Genomic DNA, 25,093 nt, shown 5'->3' with positions numbered 1-25,093 from the left:
CCCCAAGCGGGACTTGAACCCCAGACCTACCACAGAGCAGGCCCTGGCCAAACCCACTGTGCCACCACACCCCCTTTTGCATTACAACCATTCACACTATATAAATATATTCTAAAGTGTGAGATAATCATTCCATCTGCATCCAGCTCAGCAAAGACAGAGGTGGGTTGCACCGTGAAATTACCCCTCAGACCTCATCCTCATTAGAGACCCTCCATGACCAACTCCAGAGTGCTCATTCGTGATAAATACTTCGCCCGCACTGATTATAAAGCCCCAGTTTCCAACAGCTCGTCATTAATACCACAAGGATGAAAAAGCATGAGAGGATGAAAAGTAAACCAGAACATCCTGCTGAATCATTATCTGTCAGACACTGGTGTCCCTTTGGGAGATAGGTTCAAACAAAATGGAAATTGGGATGCAAAAGCCCATAATAAGTGTGTGGTAATGGTGAATAATACTTGACGGTGAAACTATTACATAAATCCTGTGAAATTTATGGAAACTACAAAACTACAAGTAGTACTTTGTCCTACTAATAACTATGTCTTGATGGCACTATTGTGATAATTAGTCCGTTTTTCTCGGAGAGACGATGCCCTTCCCCAACTTCCCTGCTGAACCCACAAGAAACAATGACACAAGCCCACAATGAAGTGATTTCTCCAACTGTCCCCGCTTACGGGAGGACGGGGCCTCCGCTGAATTAGCACCCCTGAATCACTGGCCACTGAGGGTAACCAGATGTTCTTCGTCTCATAAACATAGCAATAGATAAGACACAAGAATTAACCTGCTGTTTCACGACAATTTCTAACCATCCCTGTAAGTTCCTCTCCGCCTGTCTCACGTCCTGCTAACAAAGCTGGGCGCATGTCCTTTTAGACCAAAAGTTACCTTCATTCTCTTACACTGAGTGCGTCAGAACCCCAGAGTGTGATCTTCTGACATCCATTTCACAACAATGCAACTCCAGGGAAGAGGTGATTAAAGAAATCCCCTCGCGGCCTTCGATAATATTGAAAGACAAAAGAAGGGTGGCAGGCTGGCAGGAAACGGATGATTTTGCCAAAAACATCGTGTGCTCCATAACGTGAGAACTGTACAAGCTAGACAAAGGTATGATAAGTCATCACGCCCTCGCACACTTTCTTGGCAAATGGCAGTGACACACACTTCTGAAAAGTAGCTCTCGAAACCCTTCACCTCGTTGCTTTTTCTAGAACTTCGCGACTCTGGATGTAAGGATGCACCCTCACAGCCACATGCAGGAATTTGTCATTAAAAAGAAACGATGTCAGGCAGTAGGCAGACGAGGGGTTAAGGTTCAACACGAGACAAGCTCATGTCCCAGGAGGGGCCGTACCGTTGAGGCCCCGAGCGTGGTACTCAAAGGAACCGTTGCAGTAAAATTATCCAGCTGATTAAGTGGGTAAAGTGTAAAGCTGTGAACTACTCAGTGCATCATACAAGCAATTAGATGAGCGTAGAGAAAACACAAATTGCTCTCGTTGGTCTATGAACAGACTGGAAAGGTATCCAAACCACAGCTATGGGCCTGATGAAAGCTCCTGGTCTGGGGGACGTCATGGAGAAGATGTTGTTTAGTATAATGGCTGGGGAAGAGGGTTTTTTTTTTTTTATCTCAGGGGCCTATTAACACTGTACATCAGAACTGAACACAACTTCCCATGCCCCCCGCAGTGTATCTCTGCGATTTTGATACTGGTACTGCTCAAGGGTTGTGCAAGGCCTTGTGGGAAGATGAAGATGATTTGGCGACAGAATTGGATTCAATTAAAATGCAAACAGGTATTAAAATTACTCAAAGTGCCTAACGTGTGAATGGTTGCGGTGTTTCAGTCTTTACGAGCGCAATAGGAAAGAAGTGAAAGTCAGTGAGCTGTTTTTATTGGCCGGTGCCAACAAGCCCCGCCCCTTTACCTGTCCTGTCCTGATCGCACACCAGAACCCACTCCAGTCAAAACAAATACAGCCAGGAACAAACATGCCAAACAATGTCAGCCTGATACCTTCCCTAGAATTCCATTTTGGAACCACATTCACCAGGCAAGAGGTTTTTCTTTTTTCTTTTTTTTTTTTACAATAATTTTAAAAAACCAGAACATCAACTAACTGTAAACACACTCATCGTGAATGATCACCTCTGCATTTGGACTCCATTGCCTCTAACTGTCGCTGCTACACTGGCCCTCATTGTCCACCCATATGTTCCACAACCCAGCAGAGAAACTGTTACCAGACAATGAATCAAAGTGTGCTGTGCTTCAATTCCAAGAACATTTCACTTAATGGGATAATTAGGCTCAGAGTGCTTTACACTTGGCAATAGGGCCAGCTGGGTTCTTACCAAGTACTACATGTTAACCCCTACTGCCCAAATTCACATTTAGACATGCAAATGGTTTCTGTCTTGTGTTAAAACTTCTAAAAAGAATCCAAACAGAGTCAATCAATGATATATTTATAACTGCCCATTCCAGGTAAACAAATCTTAATCGATTCCAGGCCAGCCCAGCACATATTTTTACAGCATTACAGCTCTGCTGGACAAAACATAAGAAAGTGATTTGTTGGGTAATAGCTGGGTAATAAGTCTAAACTGATAATGCGCTGCGGATTTGCAGAGTGTTTACTGTGCGTCCGCAGCAAGGTGTTGGGTGCCTGCATGAAGACGGAACACGGAAATAAGGCAAACTGTATCACAGCAATGCAGTTTGGGGGAATTTGGTTGAGGTGAGAAGAGTCATCACCAGTAGAGCCCATTGCCTCACAGACGATCATCCCAGTAGTTGAGTTGCTTTATCTGCGCTCGACAGAGGAGGCTGAAGCACCAGATTCATTTCTGATGCTACGGTGAACCTTTGAACCATGTGATCAATATCCAGTGCAGAGGCAAAGTATATGAACAGCAATGGGCAGCACAGCCCTGCTCACATGGAGCCAGGAGCACAAGGGCAATGCACTAGTACCAAAGGCTTACAGTGTTCCTAGTGTAACTGCCAAGTAAGGAGTAGTTGGACTAAGTGATGCTGCCTGGCTTGCTTCATTGCATATGGTACTGCATTAACGAAGGAAGATTTTGAGGGATATAAGAATCTGTAGAATAATTACTCCACTGTTTCTTATTGTTTTGTTTCGTGTGACAATGTACGCCAATATAATACCGCTGTTACTTCTTCTGAAACCAGTGAGACCAAAGAATATTTAGGTAGCATTTCATATTTCATATCATAGGCATAATAAAGCGACATGTTGCCCCATACATGAAAATCCAATACGCTACAATAGCTCGGACCAAATTGCAAATCAAAACTAATTAAAGATTAAACGAGCAGGACCTCACCAGAGGAGCGTAAACACAACCTCAGTGCACCACAAGGCACGATGTGTTTCCCACACCACCACACCCCCAATCCCACTGCTCTTTGCCCTTCAGAGGCAAAGTACAGTATTTACTACCAATTACACACAAAGCAGCAGTCTATTCTGTTAAAGGGATCGGGCCCATTATCCGTTACACTGGCACAAGCGATGGGGCAGGATGCAATATTACCCCAAAGTAGTGTCGTAAGCTGGCCCCTGGCTACATTAATAAGCTTCCCCACGTGCGAATTCTGGCTGAGCCCCTTAGATATGGTAGGCTGGAAAAGCTCACCAGCACGAAAACATTTAGAAAAGCACTTCTGCTGTCAGGCAGAACAACATTAGTAAACAGGACGTAAGGAAACATGGGGAGCACATGTGCAGTTTGGGAAGTCTGAGAGAAATCCATGCAATGGATACTGTTTTCCCAAAGCTCCCCTACACGCTATGTCATGAGAGTAGACAGGATTCACTTCTTTGATAAATTAGGCTACTAAATACACTTCGACGCCATCTAATCCACTTCAAAATCACATACAAACGGAGCCCGGACCCCTTAAACTGTTTATATCTTTACATGACATCCAGGCTATCAAGCCTACCGCAACTGATAGATCATCAAAGCGAAACCCAGACCGCGAAATCTCTCTAAAAGTCAACTGACACCATCTAAAACTGTTGAACATATTAAAGTGAGACCCAGGACACCTAAACCGCTCCAGAGAATTAAGTCACGAAGAAAAAGAGGCGCTGAGAGGTGAGGACAACACTTTGATGGCAGCGGTAAAATACAGTATGCTCTGTGGCTGCAACGGAGCATGACCAGCGACAACAGGGAAGACGCTTCACAGTACGGGTTTCGTGGCTTCTTCTTCTGCACGGTCAGTCGGGCTTGCAAAGGGACCTGCACTATGGCGGCGTCTCTACCGTCGTTCAATCCTGAAAAGCAAACACAAGTCGCTTTCTCGAACGCGGTAGGACCTGGGGAAGCCCAGCCCCGATCACTGCCTTCACCGGTCGTGACATCTACAACACCTAACCACTGGTGCTGCACACCGAGTTTATGCAACCCGACGTTTGCCGGGACACACACACACGTAAACTTGTGTGTTCCACGAAAGATAAAACGATGAGCTGTTCGGCATTCTGCAGAGCCGATAAAAGCACTCCGGGGCGGCTCCACGACGTGAAATAAAATCATTTGTGCTCTGTGCTCACTCGCCTCAGAGCGGCTCATGTTCTGACTTGAAATCTGGAGTCGGCATTCATTGCCAATAAGTAGCGTGGGTTAAACGTTCTGAGAGTTAGAGACTCAACCGACGGATGGACAAAACGGACCCATAGCACGCTGACGGTTGTCACAGAGGCCCCGCGCCTTTCGGCTAATGTCACGGACATCATTCAAGAAGGTGAAGTCAGAGTGCAGTCAGGGTGAAAACAGAAGTAAATCTGCTGCAGATATGTAGGGATACAGTGTGGAAACATGTGGAGCAATGTTCATATATGTGAAAAGAGGGTGTCGAGCTACAGCGAGGCTCAGGCCCGGCGTCCATCGGTTGCTCACCCTGGCAGCTCCGCTCGTCCGTCAGCAGCTTGTAGCCCTTCTGGCAACTGCATTCGAAGCTGCCCACCGTATTCCTGCAGAAGTGATCACAGCCACCGTTGTTCTCCTGGCACTCATCGATATCTGCGGGGTGGAAGGTGGATCGAGGGACAGGACAGGGGGAGATGGAGAGAGGACAGCAAGTTACCGCACCGCACAACTCATACAGAAGAGTAACACACATTCTGTCCGATGCCGTGAAAAAACAGAATTAACTTTGCCATTATGCTGCGCAATTGCTCAGGTCTCCCTGACAAAAGCGCACGTTAATAAACGCAGTTTTCTGGAAACAACTGAAGCAGACAACAGGGTTAAATGCCCAGAGTGGATGGAAACGGGGGAAATTGGCATTCAGGCAAAACTTTGTACGTAAAGGAGGGTTGGATTGCTTCTGCCAGGTCACCGAAACACCAGTGTTCAGACCTCCCTCTGCCCCCGTTTTTCCCAGTTGGTGAACAGCTCGAACCCCAAACGGAGGGCAGCTGAGCGCATGTCCTCGGCCCATCAGGGAGCATAATGGAGAATGCCCTTAAACCGAAACGTCCTCGCAGACCTCCCACACGTTGGCATGGGATGGCATCGGCAATGGAAAGACCGAGTCACGTGGTGCGCTGACGGAGAGAACTTAATTGCTCCTGCGGCGTTAGGGCGCTGCTCGACAATCCACTTGAAAGGCATCGCCTTTATTAAAAAAGAGCGCTCTCGGGAGAAGTGGATGGGAATGTTACATACCCGAGGGTGGTGAAGACAACAGAAACCACACTGCTATGTAAACAATGAGAACCTCCCACCTCAACTCTCAAATCAAGGATTTGAGACTGTTTACAGAACGGCAGGTTAGAGTCTGTGGAACACGGTATGGCGGGGGCAACCGGGACCTCAGAGAGGAACGGAGTGTGTGTGTGTGTGTGTGTGTGTGTGTGTGTGGTAAAAAACAGATAAACACACAAACATAAATGTGTGCACAAACAGACATATGAGTCTCACATGTTTATACATAATGCTTGTATCCACATGCACATGCAAGACGCAAAAAACACGCATAAATTGCCTACATGCAGAAAGGCAGATGTTAAATTCATCAGCACTATTTGCGCAGTCATTATATTGCGCCGCGTAGCACTAAGAGAATACACGGTACCTCTGAACAGGGTGCACGGGTTGGTGTAGCACAGCTCCTGCCAACTGCACGTGGGATTACCCTTCGCTCAATAAGGACGGTTACGATCAAAAACGTTCCACGAACGCTGCAGTCCGAGTGGAGCAGGATCAGCAACGGGGGGAACGCAATTTGGAAAGAGGCGCAGAAAAACCAAACTCAGATGCGCCAGTAAAAATAGTGTGCATACGCTGCTACTCCAGGATGGTGCTGAGGGCTGGATAGCAAAATCAGTCACGCACACACTGTGGAGACGCAAGGTAACTTACACTGATTAAACGCACCAGCAGTTATACAGAAACAGACCATGTTACAGGATATTTAGTCTCCTGCACTTACACCTCTGCACCTGGAGCGACAGACTATCCATCTTTTGCTGGAGTCTCCATTCACAACACCTATTAATAATTTTCTTTCAGGAGAGCATCATTACATGATGCTTTTGTCCAAAAAGACTTATACTGTAGGGTAGTGCTGCCAGCCATTTACCCAGCTGGGGAGTTTTACTGGAGCAATTTAGTGTAAGCATCTTGCTCAAGGGTACTACAGCTAGAGGAGGGAATCAAACCTGCAACCTACGTTTCATTTACATTACTTTATTTAGTAGACACTTTTCTCCAAAGCGACTTCCAATGAACACTACGTAGTGTTACCAACCCTCGCACCTTGTTCACTCGAGGTGATGTACGTTGCTGTATAGACACTACTTACAATAAGTTACTTATCCATACACTACTGAAACACACTCTTTGTGTCACTCACACACAGACCTGAACAGTATGTACACCGATTCGTCTGAACAGCATGTCTTTGGAGTGTGGGAGGAAACCAGAGCACCCAGAGGAAACCCACACAGACACAGGAAGAACATTCAAACTCCACACAGAATGAGCAGGGATCGAACCTCCGTCCTCTCGCACCACCCAGGCGCTATGAGAGAGCAGCGCTACTCGCTGCGCTACTCAGCGGGTCCGAAGACAGCAGCTCTAACCACTATGCTACCAGCTGTCCCAATAGTGATCAAGAGCATTGCGTGTGTGTGGGGGGGAGAGAGTTGAGGCACAAAAGTCCTAGGATGAAGACTGTGAGGAATTGAGAGCAGTAATAGTACCATCCTGGTCCAATATGCTGGGGTCAGCCAAAAGAAGCAGTCCAGCTCTTGCAGTCCAACCAGCTGGCACTGTCTAATCTCTAAAGACACAGGTTTACCTGGAGCTAATGGGGTGTGATGCTGGAACAACGCAGTGCACAATGGCCCAAGGGATCACCCTTTCAAAAGCATTAAACACATGCTTGGAGAAACCAAGCTCGCAATAGCAATTTATTAAGAGGCAAGAGTATGTAAGTTTATTACACCTAATCACCCTCCTTCCTCCTGCATTGTGTAACTATGTGTTTAACTACTGCTACTGGAGCCATTTCTCTTAACCTGGTTTCGTGACATTATCCAATAACCCTCATCACATCTAATTCTACATTTTGGTACAAGAGCTATGGTGAGACAAGCACCTACTGCAGTAGAAATATTTTTTAAAAATCAAGATTATTAAGAAAGCACTCAGTAATTTATGTATGATTTTATGACTAGGACCACCAACCCAAACGCCAAGGTTGTACAGCAGTGACTTAGGGCCCAGTGTATATGCTGGAACCGTAATATTCTACATTAGGTTAAGTCAAGGTGGCAGGACAGTGGAAAAAATGTGGGTGCAGGAGCATGAACGATTACATAGGGTAAGCCCCTTTTGATTGGTGTTCTACGTGATGAAAACTGCTGGAGATTAGAGCTAAAGCCATTGAGCCAAGAGCAAGTGAGGCACAGAGCAGCAACGGAGAGGAGCCAGAGGAGGCATCCGACAGCAGGCCGAGGAAAGAGAGGGTGATGGGTCTACGAAAAAATCTACCCATCTAACGGCTAACAACACAAAGAGAGAGAGAGGGAAAAAACACTCTCGCCCGGGCCCAGGAGAGACAAAGATAGCGCATTCCCTTTTGTAGTCTTCTTTATCACGATCATGAAAATTACCATACAAGTCTTTCACCAAGAGAAAAATAAACCATAAAAGGAATACACAGACACTGAATTCATGAGGAAAAAATGAAAAACTTGCAGGGAGTATGGCATTACACATGCTGAAGCCTTCTTCGGAACCTCGAGAGAACCACCGATGTCCCGAACCACTATCATTGATAGAAGACAAGAGGGGGGAAAAAAACTCTTCATAAAACCAGCGATGCTAATGACTGCCTTCTAAAAACTAGATAAAACGCAAAGCAAAAAAAAGGATTTTCAGGGCTGCCTGACCTCAGCACTGCTTTTCTGACCTGATCACCTTTAACCTCATCACTGGTCCATCACAGCCACAGGAAGAGCGTCTGCCTGTCACACGGCTCTAACACGGGGTCAAAAAGCCATTCCTTCTGAACTTGCACCAGATTTCTACAGTCCACGGTACATATATAGGATCCTATTATAGTGAGCTCGTGCGCAAGAGAGAATAAATAAGAAAGAGGAAAACTGCCAAATGAATTAGAAAGACATTCTCACATTTCAGCCATTCTTTCTTAGTCTTTATTTTCACCGGATGTGTGGGACTAAACTGAATGAGAATGTGCTGAATCAACGCGGGAGGCGAGGGCCGCTCGTGCACGTGCGTATCCGTCACCGTTCGCGTATGCCACGCTTCTGCCCGGACACGTCGCGTACATGTCTGCATGTGCAGCATCACTAGGTGCGCTGCGCCGTCATCTAAGCTGCCTATCCAGGCCACGGGGGTCAAGAAGACGACGCAATCCATTGCGTGTTGAAAAGGCCTTCCCGTGTCCCACTACTCAGACGTGGGCTGTTCTTTCAGGAACGCTCCACAACTGGTGTTGCGTCTTCCCCAAGGGCACAAGAGCAGCATCCGATCCTGCGCATCCATCGCCTGAAGCTAAGCCTCTTCTCCTTGGTTGATTAATGCAGCCATCGGGCCTCCCTCGTGCCTTCCGTCCCCACCGTAACTTGTCCGGTCTCCGTTTACATGACACAACAGTCCCCGGGGACGCGGTATCAATCGCAGGCACTTCCGAGCATCCTACCCCTTCCTGCTAGGAAAGGAGACCAAGGCAGCTTCCCTCTCCTTTTGCTTCATGCATCTGTGCCCCTCCGGGGTGAGCACGTTCCACATACGCAGGCAACACACACAGACATACACAAACACACACCCATTCGCGCGCCCCAGCTTGGCTGCCACACGCGTCAACGGCTTTTCTTGCCACGTTTCGGAAACGCTTGCTTTCTAACCATTTTCGGCCCTCTTCAGCCTATCCGGCATGAAGAAGAGCATCTCGCAACTATCGCTCAGGTAAACAGCACGAGAAGAGCGCCATTCTCACACACCTCTGTCCTGGTGCCTCTGTAATTACATCCTTGGAAAAACGTGGATAATAATGTGGTATTATATTGGCCTTAATGGACCATTTAAGCTTAAATAAATAACTTAAGCATTTTAACATCTTGAAATGATAAACTCAAGGGAGAGAGAGAGGAAAAGCAGTTGCAGACGGCCGAAAGTCAGTATTCTTCCCCGTCCGTGTTTACCTCGGTGCATTCCCAAATACCAAGTTCCCGCCTCATCCAAGCGAACACCTCAGTGATGTCCCACGGAGACGCACCGCAAGGACCTGTTGCCAGAACGCAGCCCATCTAGGCCCAAGGGACCACATTTACCTTCACGTTCACTCATTTTCAGAGAGACGGAGATGCACACGTGCGATCCACCGAAGTACTCCAGAAGTACTAACATGTTTCGGTTAAGGGCTCTATTAATCCTGACTGGAATAATGATCTATAAAGAGGCGTTGGCTGCCAACTAAAATCGGCTCCTCGGGCGATTGCGGGAAAGCCAGCAGGCCGAGGAACGTCTCAGGAAGGGAAGCGTTGGTGGACGAAGCACGACGGAGGACAGACGGAGCCATCCGTACGTGTAAATACAGTCACCGTGAACAGAAGCGTCCGCTAAGATCATTCAGCATTTATTTACTGCGTCACGAACACATCTGGGTCGCCAGAAGCCTGGCGGTTACGCTCAACCGCCAGTCCGGCAATGAGACAGAAGTGTTTTTAACAAGACCGTGCTAATTAAAAGTGCGATGCACATGTGCTGCAACTTACTCCCTAGTGAGCAAGCGGCATTTGCAAAGGAGGACTCTTCGTAGTAACACAAGACGGAGACGACCGAAGTCGGCGGACTTAGCGGCAGCGAACAAAACGGCCAGTGAGGAGAGAAGCGGCGCGCACCCCTCCCACCCGTCGCCTTACCCTCCCTTACCCAGTGCGAACGCATCACCGAGACAGCGCACCCCGGGGGGTGCCGGCTCTTCTTATCGGACTGCTTTGCGCCCGTCCACAAGTCTCTGATGTGGCATTTAAGACGGTACCGCAGACCCTGTTCCTGACATGGTGGGCGTTCAGCTGGAACCAGCGTGCTGAGCACAAACCGCTGGGGGAACCATAAAAAGGTGACCTGTTTGGCGTGGCGCTCGGAACTTTTCCCAGTGACTTCAAGAGAAATGGAGCCGTGCGACACTTTACGTGCGTATCTATCGCATACCTGAAGTCCAAGAAAGGAAGAGAAAATATGGACTAAAACAAATATAAAGTGCTGCTTTCGAAACAGAAAGCGTTGAAGAAATACTTTAATAACGTAACTCAATACTTTTTTTTTTTACTTAGTCTGAAAGGTGCGAATGCAAGTACGGGTATTTACGAAAAAAAATCCCATAAAAACCCCAGGCAGACGATAAGGAACACGAGATTGTAAATATCGCTCAGAAGTGGCAGGCGCGTGCGTGTGTGTGCGTGGGTGCGTAGCGTTGAGCATGTGCACGAAATGGGGAACGTGCAAGACCGGTGCAAGTCATCTCCTCCCCGCTGCTTGTCTCCTGCTCCTGCGGGGCTCCAGCTTTCACCGTTAAAATCCATCTCATCTGTCACTGCTCGTGGAAAAGGCCGTCACAGCCACACACAGGCATCAGCATTCCAGTGTCGGATCGATCGCCGCCACGTTCCGCTCCCTACTCGGTGCTCAGACCGATCGATGGCGCCACTGGTGTCTCACTAACAAAAATGACAGTGGCCATTATCTCTGCGTTACAAACTCCCAATCAAGCCCAGCTCGAAATACCCGGAAGGCAGGATGCCAAATGGGAACGCTAACACCGGGCTCGCGCATCCAAAGGCATTAAATCACGGAACGCTCCAAATAAAGCGTCTATATAAAAGAAAAGGTAAGTGCAAACATTTCAAGGCTCGGAGCAAAAGGAAAGCTCTTGTCATTCAGGGAGAAGCCATAGGCGCTAGAGAGAAACGTGGCCCTCATCAATGAATTAATCAGGTTCCTGATCGATTTCTCAGAAGCCCGGCCACAGCGCAGGCTCGAACGACTTAAGATGCGTAGGACAGGCCTCGGATGATGACAGGCACCGGTTCGGCCCATTTGGGTCAGCCTGGGACGCAAAGTAACGATCCGCACAAAGCACATTCCTCGGCAAGCACCCGGTGAACTCGGCGGAGAACCTCGCCTGTCACACCGGTCGTCCTCTACAAGCCGGTAATGAAATAAAAAAATCCAGAGCGCGCCATCATCTTGACCGTAGCTTCTGAGATACATTTCAGCACAAAGAATGTTGAGTCAGGCCAGACACAAAACCAGGCTTCGCTCCTTTCGGTGGTACAGCAACAAAAGGTTTCAAATAATATTTATAGAAAATCGAGTAATAAAAAGTAATATATCTGCAGACACCTGAAACTCTAAAAATAATTTGAGACGGAGGAAAGGATACGTATTTCATAAAAGTAAAGTTTGTGTAGTTCATTCTTATCGTGTGCCTGAAGCTGCTAATCCGGCAGAAATGGCAGCGTAGGATCCTTTGTGCATTTTTACAGGAATCCGACAGATTGTTTTATTAGTTTTATGTACTTAGGCCATGTAATAACTGAGGCTGTATCTGATTATCCAGGCTGAAGAGACGCCACTTCGGCCCAACAATAAAACAAACGGCGAGAGGAATGAATCCTTCAGCGAGGCAGACGAGGTGATCGGAACTGAACGCTATTGTGTGGAGATTACCGAAGGAACATAAACAATAAAAGCGAACGCTACACTAACAGTACCCACAACAGCATCAACGCAACCGTATGCGTCTGGTAAGAAATTCTTCAGTTATTCTCGGTATCGTTGTAACCGAAGCATCCGTCCGTTGACAGCAACCTCTCGTCCCGATGAGCCGGAGCCTTACCTCGCAACACGGGGCGCGAGGGACACGCCCTGGATGGGACGCCAGTCCACCGCAAGGCACCCCGAGCAGGGCTCAAACTCCAGCCCTGCCACATAGCGGGCACTGGCTGAACCCACTGGGCCATCGCGCCCCCGTAACAGTTTTTTCTATTCCGTTTGTTCTTCTATGTGTACTATTTCATGAGCAGACACCTTCATCTAGCTGGTGGTGTAGCGGTTAGAGCTGCTGCCCTTGGCCCCAAAGGTTGCAGGTGTGAGTCTCGTCACCTGCTGTAGTACCCTTGAGCAAGATACTTAACCTAAGATTGCTGTGGTAAAATTACCCAGCTGTATAAATGGGTTAATAACTGTAAGTTGCTTTGGAAAAAAGTGTCGCATGAATGCAATGCTAAGTATGCATGCAAAGGTTCTTACTATGATTCACTTATTTGGAAAAGAAGGTATTCCTGCCGTACCACCTTGGGGTAAGTACCCTGATCAAGGGCACTGCAGTCGGAGTAGGATTTGGACAGGATGCTTGAGACGGTAGGGCGACAGGCCTAACCGCTACACTACCCATTGAGCTCAACCAGCTTAAACAGGACTGAGAGTGAACCAAATAAAGGAAAGGACATCGACGTTTATAAAACTGTTACCAAAGTTCTTCACATGGTAACCAAGAGCAGCTTACCGTGATAACACCTTTTCCAGTAATGACTGACTGACAGCACCAAAAACAGTTGAAATACCAGACACGTCAGCAGGACTTCTATCTTGAAGAGTCCGTCGGCAGTTGGAGATGCCCAAAAAGCATACCTAATTACTAAGTCGATGAATTTTAGGGATATTTCTAAAAACAGAGGGTGTTGCAAAACTGTTTTTCACCAGTAAGTATTGGAAGTCAGCACGAAATTAAAGAAGGAAATAGAACTTATCAAAAATGATAACCCCATAGGGGGGATGCGGTGGTGCGGTGGTGCGGTGGTGCGGCGGGCTGGACTGGGTCCTGCTCTCTGGTAGGTCTGGGGTTCAAGTCCCGCTTGGGGTGCCTTGTGATGGACTGGTGTCCCATCCTGGGTGTGTCCCCTCCCTCTCCAGCCTTACGCCCTGTGTTGCCGGGTTTTCTCCGAGACGTGCGACGCTTTGGAGAAAAAACATCTGCTGAACGAATGAATGTAAATGTTCCACCTTGACGGTTGCCAGTTCCAAACCCTATAGTCCCCTTGACTGAGGTACCTAATTTGAGCTGCTCAAGTTAAATCCAGAGGTAACGGGTAAAACGATCACTCACTCTGGATGAAACTGTCAGTTAAGCAACATAATAACAATAATAACAAGGCATTAGACGACATCTACTTTATCAGGTGCCCCCCTCACACCCCCCTTAGCCCCTCGGGGCTGCTTTGCTACCGCTGAGCCCTGTAGCGTGAGGAATGTGGGCTGGTTCCGACCTGCCTCAGGTGCCAGTGCTGATTTTCTACCTGAGAGGCCGGTCGCCTGCACTGAGGAAACGCGCCGAGACATAACTCATCTCCGACCGCCGTCGTCACAGATGTTCCATCTAATCACACATCTGGAAGTGTTTCGGAACCGTCTTTCTTCCTCTCCGTTTCTCCCTCCTTCTCTGCCTTTCCCTTTCGACCCTGTAGCCAGCCCTGCTCAAAACCTGCCGTAAAAACTACCCCTCCATTAAAGTGTCTGTCACTGGGTGTGGAGTGTCTGCCAACGCACATCAGAAAACATTTATCGCGATGAAATGGATTTAATCGTTCCTAAACAGTTTGCACTGGTGAGATTATATGGTGGGGGGGTCGGGGGGGTTATCAACGTGCCTTTTACAGGAAGGAAACCAGAATCGAAGATTGTCCAACATGGGGCAAACAGCTTGATAAAGGCTGTTATTCTGTTTGACTTTATGGACAGTGTTGTTGTACCCTCCCCGTCAAAAAACACACGTTATCGCAGCCGCCTCCTTCTTTCACGCATCTTTCTTGGCCGTACGTGACGCTAGCGTACAACGATACCGTGTAGTAAATGCAAAATCCAGGCTCCCTGCTCTGTGTGCCACTTGAATTCCCTTGACTTTGCCGGTTTGCGTTCACCACAGGCGGCACTTGTAGAAACAATGGTCAACAGTCCTTTGCATCCTTACAGGACATTCCTCTCTCTTATGTGCGTGTCTCTCCGAGCGTTCATCCCTAAAAGGCATCGGCGAGGCTGAACCAAGGTCCTTTCGGTCAGAGCCGTTTCCAGAAGAGTTTATTGAACGCTCCCGCCCCCCACCCCTGCCACGCAGCCCCCAAAGAGCCCTTTCAGCTGACCTTCGACCTCACACCTCCTCTCCTCAGACGATACGCCGACAGACGGTCCCTCCCTACAGAAAAAACAACCAGCACCACCTCCCCATGTCGTTGTACAAGAGACTTGTGTACACTGTTGCCACGGCAACCAGCCCCAGCCATGAGAACCACAGCGGGCTAGAAGGTTCCTAAGTGCAAAGAGACGAAGTGGGGAGTTTTGCACCGCCGATCCCTTGGCAACGTTCCTGGGCTGCAGCAGGCATCAGGTAACGGACGGAGACACGACGTAGGCTAAACTGGAGCGAGATGGAGGCCCTACAAACCTACTGACAAACTCACAGCCACAGGTCAGTCGGTTAACAACGCACAAGCGTCTCGAGGATACTTTGCACCTTCCGTCAGCACCGCGGCCCACATCTTGGAAACGGAAGCCGCTCACTCTAATAAAATGCGCGTTAAAAAATAGCGAGCGGAACCAGCACTGCGTTCAAACCCGATACGGGTGTAAATCTGCGACCTTTTACAGCATATTTGAGGGAAACCAGAAGCTTGGACTCTGCACATTCTAAGGACATCCACCATTTTATACTGCGTGAGGGGAGAGGACAGAGCGGTGAACAAAAAGCAAATAATAAGTGAAATGTGTGCCGAAGGCCCCCTAGGAAACGTTACTGACTCTACGCTATTTACGTAGTCAGATGCGTTTTGTTATAATTGAAACACGGCATAAGACAGATTTCAGTTCGGAGCAGTCTCCCTGACACATAGGAATTAGTCACACCCGGCAAAAGAAGAGAAGGAAACACTTTTTAAGAGGCGCGGGGCGTTCGGATCTAGCAAAACTAGCCAGGGGCACAGAGTGACAGCCGAATGTGGCCAGACTGGGACACGTTTGCTTACTTGTTTGTGTTTAAACACACAGAAACATGGGAGAGAGTCACAAACTGAGCTGTTTTCTGGGTGCGAGGGTACGGAGGCGAGGCAGTTGTTTTTATCTTTTCAGCTGCCTCTTGATGAATGGCTAGTTGACGGCCGCACGCGATTTATTGAGCCCACGGGCGAAACGTGGGTGAAGTTACCTGGGCAGGACCGAGCTGGACGCCCTGACTCGGGCTACACATCCATCCGTCTTCTCCCCGAACGCACCCCCTGCGAGAACCTCTTTTGACATTTTTCTGACGCGGAAGCAAACGCCGAATTCGCAAAGCGGAGTCAGAATGTCTGAATGCGCTGTCCGTGATCGTCGACGACTTTCGAAGCGCACAGGCGCAGAAGCTCAGAGGATTCCTTCACCTTCTTGCGGCAACATCTAATACGAATATATGTGCTTCAGCGCTTCGGACGGCCGCGCAAACAGGCAAAAAACATTCGCCCAACTACTTAAATCTGATTTTATGCTGCATTTAAAGGTTTCTTTTGTAAAATCAGATTTTCAAGCTGTAACAGAGCAGCTGCTTGAAGTTGTGGAACGCTCTCGTATCGGGAAGCGGTCTCTCGGGCTTCGGACCCTCAATAAACAAAATGTCGCGAAGAAAAACGCTGAAGGAAAACACCCTGATCAAATTATGGAAAGGGAAAACGTTCTCTCGATAGCACAGCACAGTGTCTGAAAAAGACCTTGCAGACTTCAGTTTGGACGCTTGAGGAAGAGAAATTCAAGGTGGAAGTCAACGCAGCGCAGCAAGATCTTTGCGCTTCCAGGAACAATAAAAGGGCTTCAAACCGCAGGAGCCGGCAGTAAGAACGAAACTCCAGGAAAGCAGAGAGCACCGCAACTAGGCAGCATTCTGACGTGTGACGTTCGCTGTAGGACGGGTTTGCGTTTTCACGCCTTGACAAAATCGGGGGAAAGGAACCTGTCGCAGGATACATAAAAAAAGGGGCATTGCTAGGACTCGCACCCCAAGCCGATGGAGGTGGATGAAAGGTTCTCATCAGCTCTCACGGAAGCTTCCTTCGGTCTGTCTCTACTAATCGGGCGTGAAACGGGCGAATGAGTTTGGAGGCGGCTGCAAATGCAAAAGCGGCAGCGAGGTGGTGCTCTGCGTGAGCGAGCGAGAGAGCGAGCGGCCCGAGGACCGTAGAACCCCGCTGTTCAAACAGCCCAAAGTTTGCCGATGAGTCTCGCTGCGGACCTGAGACAGCTTGTTCCGGAGTATTTACACATATACGTGCCACATTCTCCTTGAGCCTGAAAACTCCCAGCGTTCTGACCAGGGGAGAGGCGAGCGGTTGTGTGACGACGCCCCGTTGCCACGGAGACCGAGCCGTTCACCAGTCAGACATGTGTGTCCCCCACAGCCCTAGCATTTAGGGAGCAGCTTCACTCACCACCCCATTGCCAGGTCACCTGTGGAAGGAGATGGAAGGAGGCTGCGAAAAATGCCCTCCCCACCTAAAAACTTCCTGTGGCTATGTTTTATAACATAAGAGCGCCTAAAGAGCGAGGCCTTGGCCACTGCAGTCTCGAAGCAGAAATAACCCGACTGCCAGGCAGCACATTCACCGGGGGGACATTAACACCAAATTATAGGGATACAGGCAAGAGGCACAGGGCAAAGAGCAGGGTAGTAAAAGCATTCCTGGATAACATATTAATTCAAAAGTATTAAAGTGGCTGTTCAACACGCACAGCTGATTTTTCCCCTATTTAGCTGTAAGGCTACAGAATATCCATTCACCTTGGAGCTGTTAACTCCACAGTGTGTCCCTTTTCCTGGCCCGTGACACAATAACAAGGCCACATGAGCGTGCATGCCAGAGCATTTCAATGATTTTATTTTCCACCGGGTGACCCTGAGGTCACGCCGTTCGGGTGGGGTGTTTATTTGGGGAGAGCTCGAGCTATTCCACTCGGTCGCAGGCAATCTGAGGGGAGAGGAACTGATGCTACTGATGAAACCGGGCAAACGGAGCACAAAATAGTGGCAAAACGGACACCGCCGACGATCTGGCACGGGCACAGCAGGGTGCGAGAGAGAACGGGCTTGTTTGGGCATCGACCACGACCAGTCGCGTTGATATCGTCAGATGCCTTGAGGAACACAAATCGGTATCGGAATTCAACGCAACCAAAAGTGGAATTTCACTACGGTCCAATGTGAAATAATTTAGACGTAATACAAACATACGCACAAGGAAAAATAAGCAAACACAGGAGGTTTTCTCTCACACGCGTGCAGGCACACAGTCTAACCTTTGCAGGTTTTCCCGTCAGGCTGCAGGGTGAAGCCCACAGGACAGCTGCAGCGGACCCCGGTGGCTGTGTCCTTGCAAGTGATGTCACACCCGCCGTTGTTCACTGCACAGGTTTCTGGGTGAAACAGAGCAAAAGAAAACAAGGAGGGAATGGGGGCAGCAAAATGTTCAATGTTACCACAAATGAGAGTTGGCAACAGACACCTGGTACATGTGAGGATTTTTTTTTTAAAAAAAAAAAAAAAAAAAAAAAACCCAAAAAAGGAGATAAAAATCCACACAGAGAAAAGAATTATGAAAAGGCTATATTATACATATTTACATAAAAATGTAATTTATAGCTCTTTTCAAAATTCCAAGGCTTGCTGTTTCTTGCTCACAAAGTCTTAACAGCTGAAATGAGATTTCCTGCTTCCTACGAGACCCAGGAGCGGCTGGTCATTGACAAAGACAACAAGGAGACAGATTCTCTATTGGGGGGTTGCGTGCCCAATCAGAGAATCACCCTTCTGTGTTCGTCACGCACGACAGAGCCTTGTGAGCAGCATTTTGCTGACAAAGGGGAGCAGTTTAGTACATTAGTCAGGTGACCCAAGTCTCTTTTAATACTATTTACAAATTTGCCCTTGAAGACAAAGTGGGAAAAAAAAATCAAAGCTCATTTCATCAGAAACAAAACAAACTAGACTGGGGGTCTTCAGCGCTCGGTGCCCCTGGTGCTGATGTGGAAATCCAATATGCAAGCAAAAACACTCAATGGAAAGTTGCTGCAGTGAAATAAGGACCCGGCAGCTGAATCCTTTCGTAAAATAGTGATGTAACGCGCCACATTCTGACACACAGACAGACAGAGTGCAAAAGTAATGGGAGGAACTGCCAGAGCAAACGTGACCATCTGGACCTATATAAAAATGCTGATAGCTGCAAGATCCAGGGACGTGATCCAGAACACCTGGGGCTCAAACTTTGTCCCAGGAGCACCTCCGGGCATCTCCATTCCATCAGCTCCTGTTCGCCTCTTCATCATCCCTCTTCTTCTCGCTTTGTTGACTTTGAAAGAGCATCTGTGTTTTTCCTGAACAGTTCATTCTTTTGCAGTTTTACTCTGGGGTTAATATTATGCCAAAGGACGTAAAGCATTCACTCCATTTGTCTTCGGTCCTCCTTGAACCCTTAATAAATTACCAGCTACACATCAGGAAGGTTGTTTTGACTGTGCACACTCTATTAATGCATTTTGCTGTAATGACACAAGCGAGTTGAAAGAGTCTGACCTCTATTTCATATCCAGGGCTCACAAATAGAGGATTCAGATGAATAATGTACGGAATAGCCCCCTCCAGTTTTTCCCCCATTGCAAGCACATTTCTGCTATCAACAGAATTGGAAATCTAACCCGTTTTACCGATGCCTAGATGTTCCTCTGATGTTTAACGATTCATTGATTTCCACAGGCGACTTGTTTGACTATGACCTTCAAGGGTGCCTCACATGTCATATACAATCCCACGTTTCCTCCAGTAAACAAGTTGACCCTCGAAGTATATCATGGGCTTCGCTGTGACAAATGTGCAGGTCCACTTAGAAAATTATGGGTCGAAACAGAAAACCACTTGACAGAAATATCAACGCTGCCATGTGTTACACAAGTATGTGAGAAGGACTGGGGCAGAAAGGATGACACTCCATCTTCACGACAGCCAAAGATATTCCTGCTGTAGGGCATTCCCACTGAAGCCCCAGGATGGCTGGACTGCTCATTTTTCTAAGCCTTTTTTGCTCACAATGATTTATAATGAACGTAAAAGACCCTGTCATTAGCATACTATGAAGGGAGTCCCTCAGCATTAGCTCCTACCAGCTGGTTCTGGCCCTAAGGCAGACCCTACACTGGAATGCCATGTCCTCTAATTGATGTGCAGGACACGTTTCATCTCTCTTCATATTTCCACTAACCATATCTCCTCTCGCACACAAGCAGCACATTTCTGTTGTCCACACCCCCAACACCGCGCCCTCCGATTCAATCTATAGTCTTGCACATACTGCGGAGAGAGCTTCTCTGTGTCGTGCTCGTGATGCGCATTATGAGCCGGCACACGTCTAGCTTCCAACATTCTCAGCTAACACATGTTCCTCCCAGAATTACTCCATCCATATATCTTGTGTTATAGAGTACACGTCTTGTAAGCCATGTACTGCTGTGATTTAGTTGTAAAGCATACTACTGTTGGATTGCTTTGTAGACACAACCACTTCGTAATTAATTCCAGCTATCCCCGTCCTGCCAATACATGATGACAGAACACATGTGAACACACGACACTCAAAGATCCAAGTGGAATGTAAATTAAAAATCCTATATCTGTCAACTGCACCTCAGACACATCGGGACTTCTTTAGACCAGCTCCTAGAGTGTACAATTCACATGTATCGACAGCCTCCTCGTCACCTTCTGCCTCTTGGTTTAACATAATTTGGACATGTAGGGGTCCACGAAGTCCCACACTTGATTTTAGATACACTTTTACAGGCAGTGATGAGATTTCTGCCAGCTGCAAGACACACACATAACGAAAATGGCAAAAACTAGTAGAATGTCTAGCTTTCGCAGCAAACCATTCAATGTTTAGAACCCAACATCAATCCAAACTTGTTATTCCAAAGCAAACAAGCACTGTGAGGATGCACAATAGACTGAATAGAGGTAGACTGTGGGGGACGCTCACATACTATGGCACCTTCAACTTTAAGAGTGCCTTAAGTCTGCTTCCACAGAAAAGAAATACTTTCTCTTTGAGCAACAAACCTCTCCTTATTTCAAGTGCCATTTCTAAATGGACTGTCAGTGAGGACTGGTCTGTCTCAAGGTATCCAGACCAAAAGGATACTGTATATTTTTACTTTTTCCCATGTTAAAGTGAGGTCAATATATCAACACCTTTCACACCATCTTCACATGTATCCAATGAATGCAAGTTTATTTAACTAAATTCCTTAAAATGCCAAATTGTAAAAAAAACTATAGTCCCCAGATGTTCCCTTGTGTTACCATCCTTTGAGTGTGAAAAACATGGAGTGAAAACAAATGTATTTTATATACCCTGTTTATACCCGAAATGGCTCTATCGTAGAAACCCAGAAAACCAATCGGAGATCCTCATCAATGCATTTATGACAGGAGCAAAAAGTGATGCCAGTCATTTAGTTTCCAAAAACATGGCATAAATAAACCAAGCATTTTAATTTGACATCTTTAAGGCAGGCAGTTATATTATAATTACACTGTGCCATTATACTATGCCAGTTCCAAGTGAAAGTCCACTACTCAGTGCTGATCTCTATTGCTGCAGAGAAAGGTCATACAATACTGAAAATTCTTATTTAATAGTGCCATCGGGGCTAGTGTTTATCCTTTTACAGACAGCAGGGAGCTGGCGCTATACACCCCAGGTCCACTGTAATTCTTTAGTGCAAAATACCGTTAAAAAAAACTCCCCCAAAGTAGTGCTTCCAGAACAAATATCAGGAGACACATTCAGACAGAAACACTCTGTGTAAAATGTAACATGGTGCTGCTGGCCAACTCGGATCCCATTCCACACACTAGGGATAACTCAAGTACTCTGATGGTGGTTATGCATTAACACACAATGTTGGTTATGAAAGCACTACTTGCCCTTACTTGGGAAACTGCTGAAAAATCACAAAACCTTCTTCGCCCTGGATGGGAGGGGGTGGCATAATAAGCAGAGAAAGACCGGATATGCTTCCAGCAAGCTGTCTTGAACCCATCACTTTTCCAATTAAAAAACTTTTCCGTTAAAATAATTTTTTAAAGCAATGTAAAACAGTGCACTGTCTGACTGGTAATCTGAACACGACTTGTCACGTGTAAAGTATGCAATTGTCATTGTGTGCTACAGATCAGGGACAATGATGTAATTTAACTGGCTGGGAGATAATGGTCTGTTATGAGTGGGTGTTTTTTTGGTTGAGCAAGGAGGCCAGGAGTAATTTGTCAAATTTTAGGCCCTGACCAGCACTTTGTCAGCATGATGCTGCGATCTTATGACCACACGTCCATCAGCCGCACGCAATCATGTCAACATTTCCACTGCATCAAAGACAAAAGAGTCTGGAAGAAGAATGAGCACTGACATTGAACTGTAGCTCCCATAATTCTTAGGCCCTCCCCCTAGTAACCCCTCAGAACACTAGTCCCACCCTTAGGCCGATTCATCATCCAGTGGCTGCTATGAAGACCTGTTGAAATAAGAACCGGTGCTGAAAGGTAAAAGGCAGCAGACACACAAAGCACAAATGGACAGAAAAATACTGTAGTCTAGACTTGGGTCCCCTGCAACAATACAGTGCGCTGGACAGGTCATGGAATGACATCATCACCTGGCCTTTTTTGAAAGATCAAAATAAAAATAAAAATAAAAAAAACATATTTAAAGATCTTGAGAAACCAAAAGGAATGCTGCTCAAAGGCATTGAGATCAACAAGAAATGTGGTTTAGTGGAGTTAGGTGTTGGGTAGTGGTATAATCATTAGTAACTTTTAGTAGCAGAGTTATTTTCTTCAGAAAGAAAAGCCCTGGTCACATGAAATTAAAACTTTAATCATAAATAAATTAGTTTCTGCTTTGAAGAATTCGAACCCTGCAGTGTGAGGGATCCTCCACCTCGTTCGCTAAGGCCTCAGGTGCTATGAGGTGCAACACGGGACCATGAAAGAAGGCCCTAAGAGAGCGGGCGACCCCACGCTGCGGTGTTTCTGAGATTCAGTAAAGCATGCTGATGCCTTAGCGTGCAAGGATGTGTGCCACAATCCACCCTGATGGGACCCACTCGTGCATTCCTTCATACGGTCCGTTATCGGTGTCTTTCATGGCATCCGGTCCATCGGAACACGGCTCACGACTGCCTTCAAAATACAAGCGAAATCAACACTCCACTAAAAAAACACTGGACTGAAACACGAGCCTAAAAAATAGCTAAACTCAAAGGAAAGGGGGCTAATTTCTCAAATATGAAAACAATCTTCTCAAAAATGTTAAAATAGCGTTTGTAATGAATTCTGCAGCATATAAGGTCACTGTCGCGCAAGGGGTTGGACTAATCAGTTCATTACTCTGGATGTCGGCTCGCACATTTGGTCTGATCCTTCGGCTTCTCACTTTGAGGGCAACGTTGCGTGACAAGACGTTTGCAAACGAATTAAAGTAGCACATTCTGCCTGGCAGAAGAAGCTCTTTGAGTGGGCACACAATATGCTAGGCAGACCTTCATTCATCATGGTTGAACTCCTTGACTGTTTGCTCCGCCATCAGTCTGGGATTAGAAGGTGGAGTGGCGGAATGATCTAGATCTCATCGGGTTTGTTACTAAAAGAACGTCCGTGCATTATTTTATCACACTTCACCTCAGCTACTCTGAACGAGCCGTGCCTCGACTCGCCTTCTTCCCCCGTTGCGTCTTAGAAGGGACTGGCTGTCTTCTTGTTTTCTACTTATCTGACAGCCTTCGAAGTGGAGACAGACGTTTGCTACTGCAGAATTCTTTTTTTAATTTACTGCATGGGATGAATTACGATAACGCCACAGGATGACTGAGGGTTTTCGAAACCCCCAGTCCGGAAACTTCCAGAACTGTGCAACATCAATCCTATGCTCTCATATAAGGAAATGATTCCAGTCTTGGATCTGATAAATAAACACAAGTGAAGCTGTAATAACGACACAGGAATTAATGTTTCCGGCTGGAAAAGACCTAAAATGACCTCTTTGAGAAAGACCCTCTCCTCCTCTGAGCTGTAAGGCTACAAAGACCCGTTTGAATGGCAAAGAGACACATGGTTATGGGGGCAGACAGTTTTCGGGAATAAGAGGATTCATCATTAAGGACAGCGGGATCTACCGTAGGGACACAGTACGAAACGACAAGTCACTTTGTCTTCGCGGTCCACACAGTGCGGCCAAAATATAACTGACAAGATGTGAACCTCCCCTCAAGCACCATTGTGATCTTATCAAAGAGTAACAGAATGTGAAGAGAGAGGCGCTGAGGATCCAGCCTGTCTTTGCCCGGAGTATCTCGCATGAAGAGCATCTTTCTTAGATTAGACTAGAACTGTTGCTTAATTTCAAATATGACACTTAATTCGCCTGCGATTCACCGTGCTAGCGCTGAAAAGGCAAAATACTTAACATTTTCTGACGTGAACCTAAAGTGCAGGAAATAAGGGTCTAGGGTTGTACGAAAGCTCTCAAAGTACTTTGCAACGGCTGAAAAGCATCAGTTTGAATGAAACGTAAGAGGTGACCGCTATGGGACGGGTAGACACTTCAGACCGCAACGCACGAGACAAACGCGGTCATTTTCCCAAACTCGACGCAAGCGCATCGCCACGGCACACAGGATCCTTACACGTAGGGGTACGGACACTTTCAACGCACCATCTCTGCGTTGACTGAGCCTGTTTCTGCCTGTATGACTAGCAGACTGAGGGAAAGAGAGTTTGCGCCATGATGACCAGGCGCAAACACTCCGGCCCTCATCAGCAACTGAATATGACCATCCTAAGCAATGTGTGACCTGAGGACGAACAAAGAAGATACTTAAAGAAACAAGCGGAAAAGGAGAGAGAGAAAGCAGAGTAGGAGAGGGAAACAAGCACAAGCGCCATAGCAACACACAGGAAGAGGAAGAAAAGAGTTACCCATAAGTAGACGCCGTTTCACCCGCTTGTCCACATCAGCTACTGACGTGGCATTGAACTCAGAGCTCTCAATTGCAGCCTCATCTTTCTCTAAAACACAAGTGACAGGGGACAAACAGGGAGCAGTTGGTTAATGAGAAGCCCGATGTCCGCCGCCCGCCCGCCCGGGACAGACTTCCCTGGCGTTTGTGCATACCAAAGCTGAGAAGCAGGAAGCCGGGGGAAAAGCGCCGAAATCCCTGTTAGAGTGTTAATCCCACTGGTAAAAACCCCAGAACAAAAATCAGACTGTCTTTCGTAGGCTATGGAAAAAAATATTACGAGCAAAAATAAAAAGTGAAATTATCGATTGCGGTCGGGGGTGGGGACTTGCTTTCTTTGATCTTTCGGGCAGTTTCTGCCGTCCGCGTTCAAACGGCTGTATTTTCAACGAGGACTCCGTCGGAGAGGAAGAG

The 25,093-nt window shown here is 47.2% G+C and overlaps 1 protein-coding gene across 1 annotated transcript in view; it reads right to left on the bottom strand.

Annotated features, from left to right (window-relative positions):
• Positions 1-25,093, bottom strand: part of scube1 (signal peptide, CUB domain, EGF-like 1) — an 89,940-nt gene that overhangs the window by 15,750 nt on the left and 49,097 nt on the right. The window contains exons 7-8 of the mRNA XM_018729900.2: positions 17,909-18,025; positions 4,955-5,077 (exon numbers count right to left, since the gene is read on the bottom strand). Coding sequence (XP_018585416.1) covers positions 4,955-5,077; positions 17,909-18,025 — 240 coding nt within the window. The remainder of the gene's footprint in view (positions 1-4,954; positions 5,078-17,908; positions 18,026-25,093) is intronic.

The sequence above is a fragment of the Scleropages formosus genome, chromosome 21 (assembly GCF_900964775.1).
Source record: "Scleropages formosus chromosome 21, fSclFor1.1, whole genome shotgun sequence".
Classification (NCBI taxonomy): Eukaryota; Metazoa; Chordata; class Actinopteri; order Osteoglossiformes; family Osteoglossidae; genus Scleropages; species Scleropages formosus.
The sequence above is the reverse complement of the archived record's forward strand: the minus strand, read 5'-3'. Positions and strand labels throughout refer to the sequence as shown.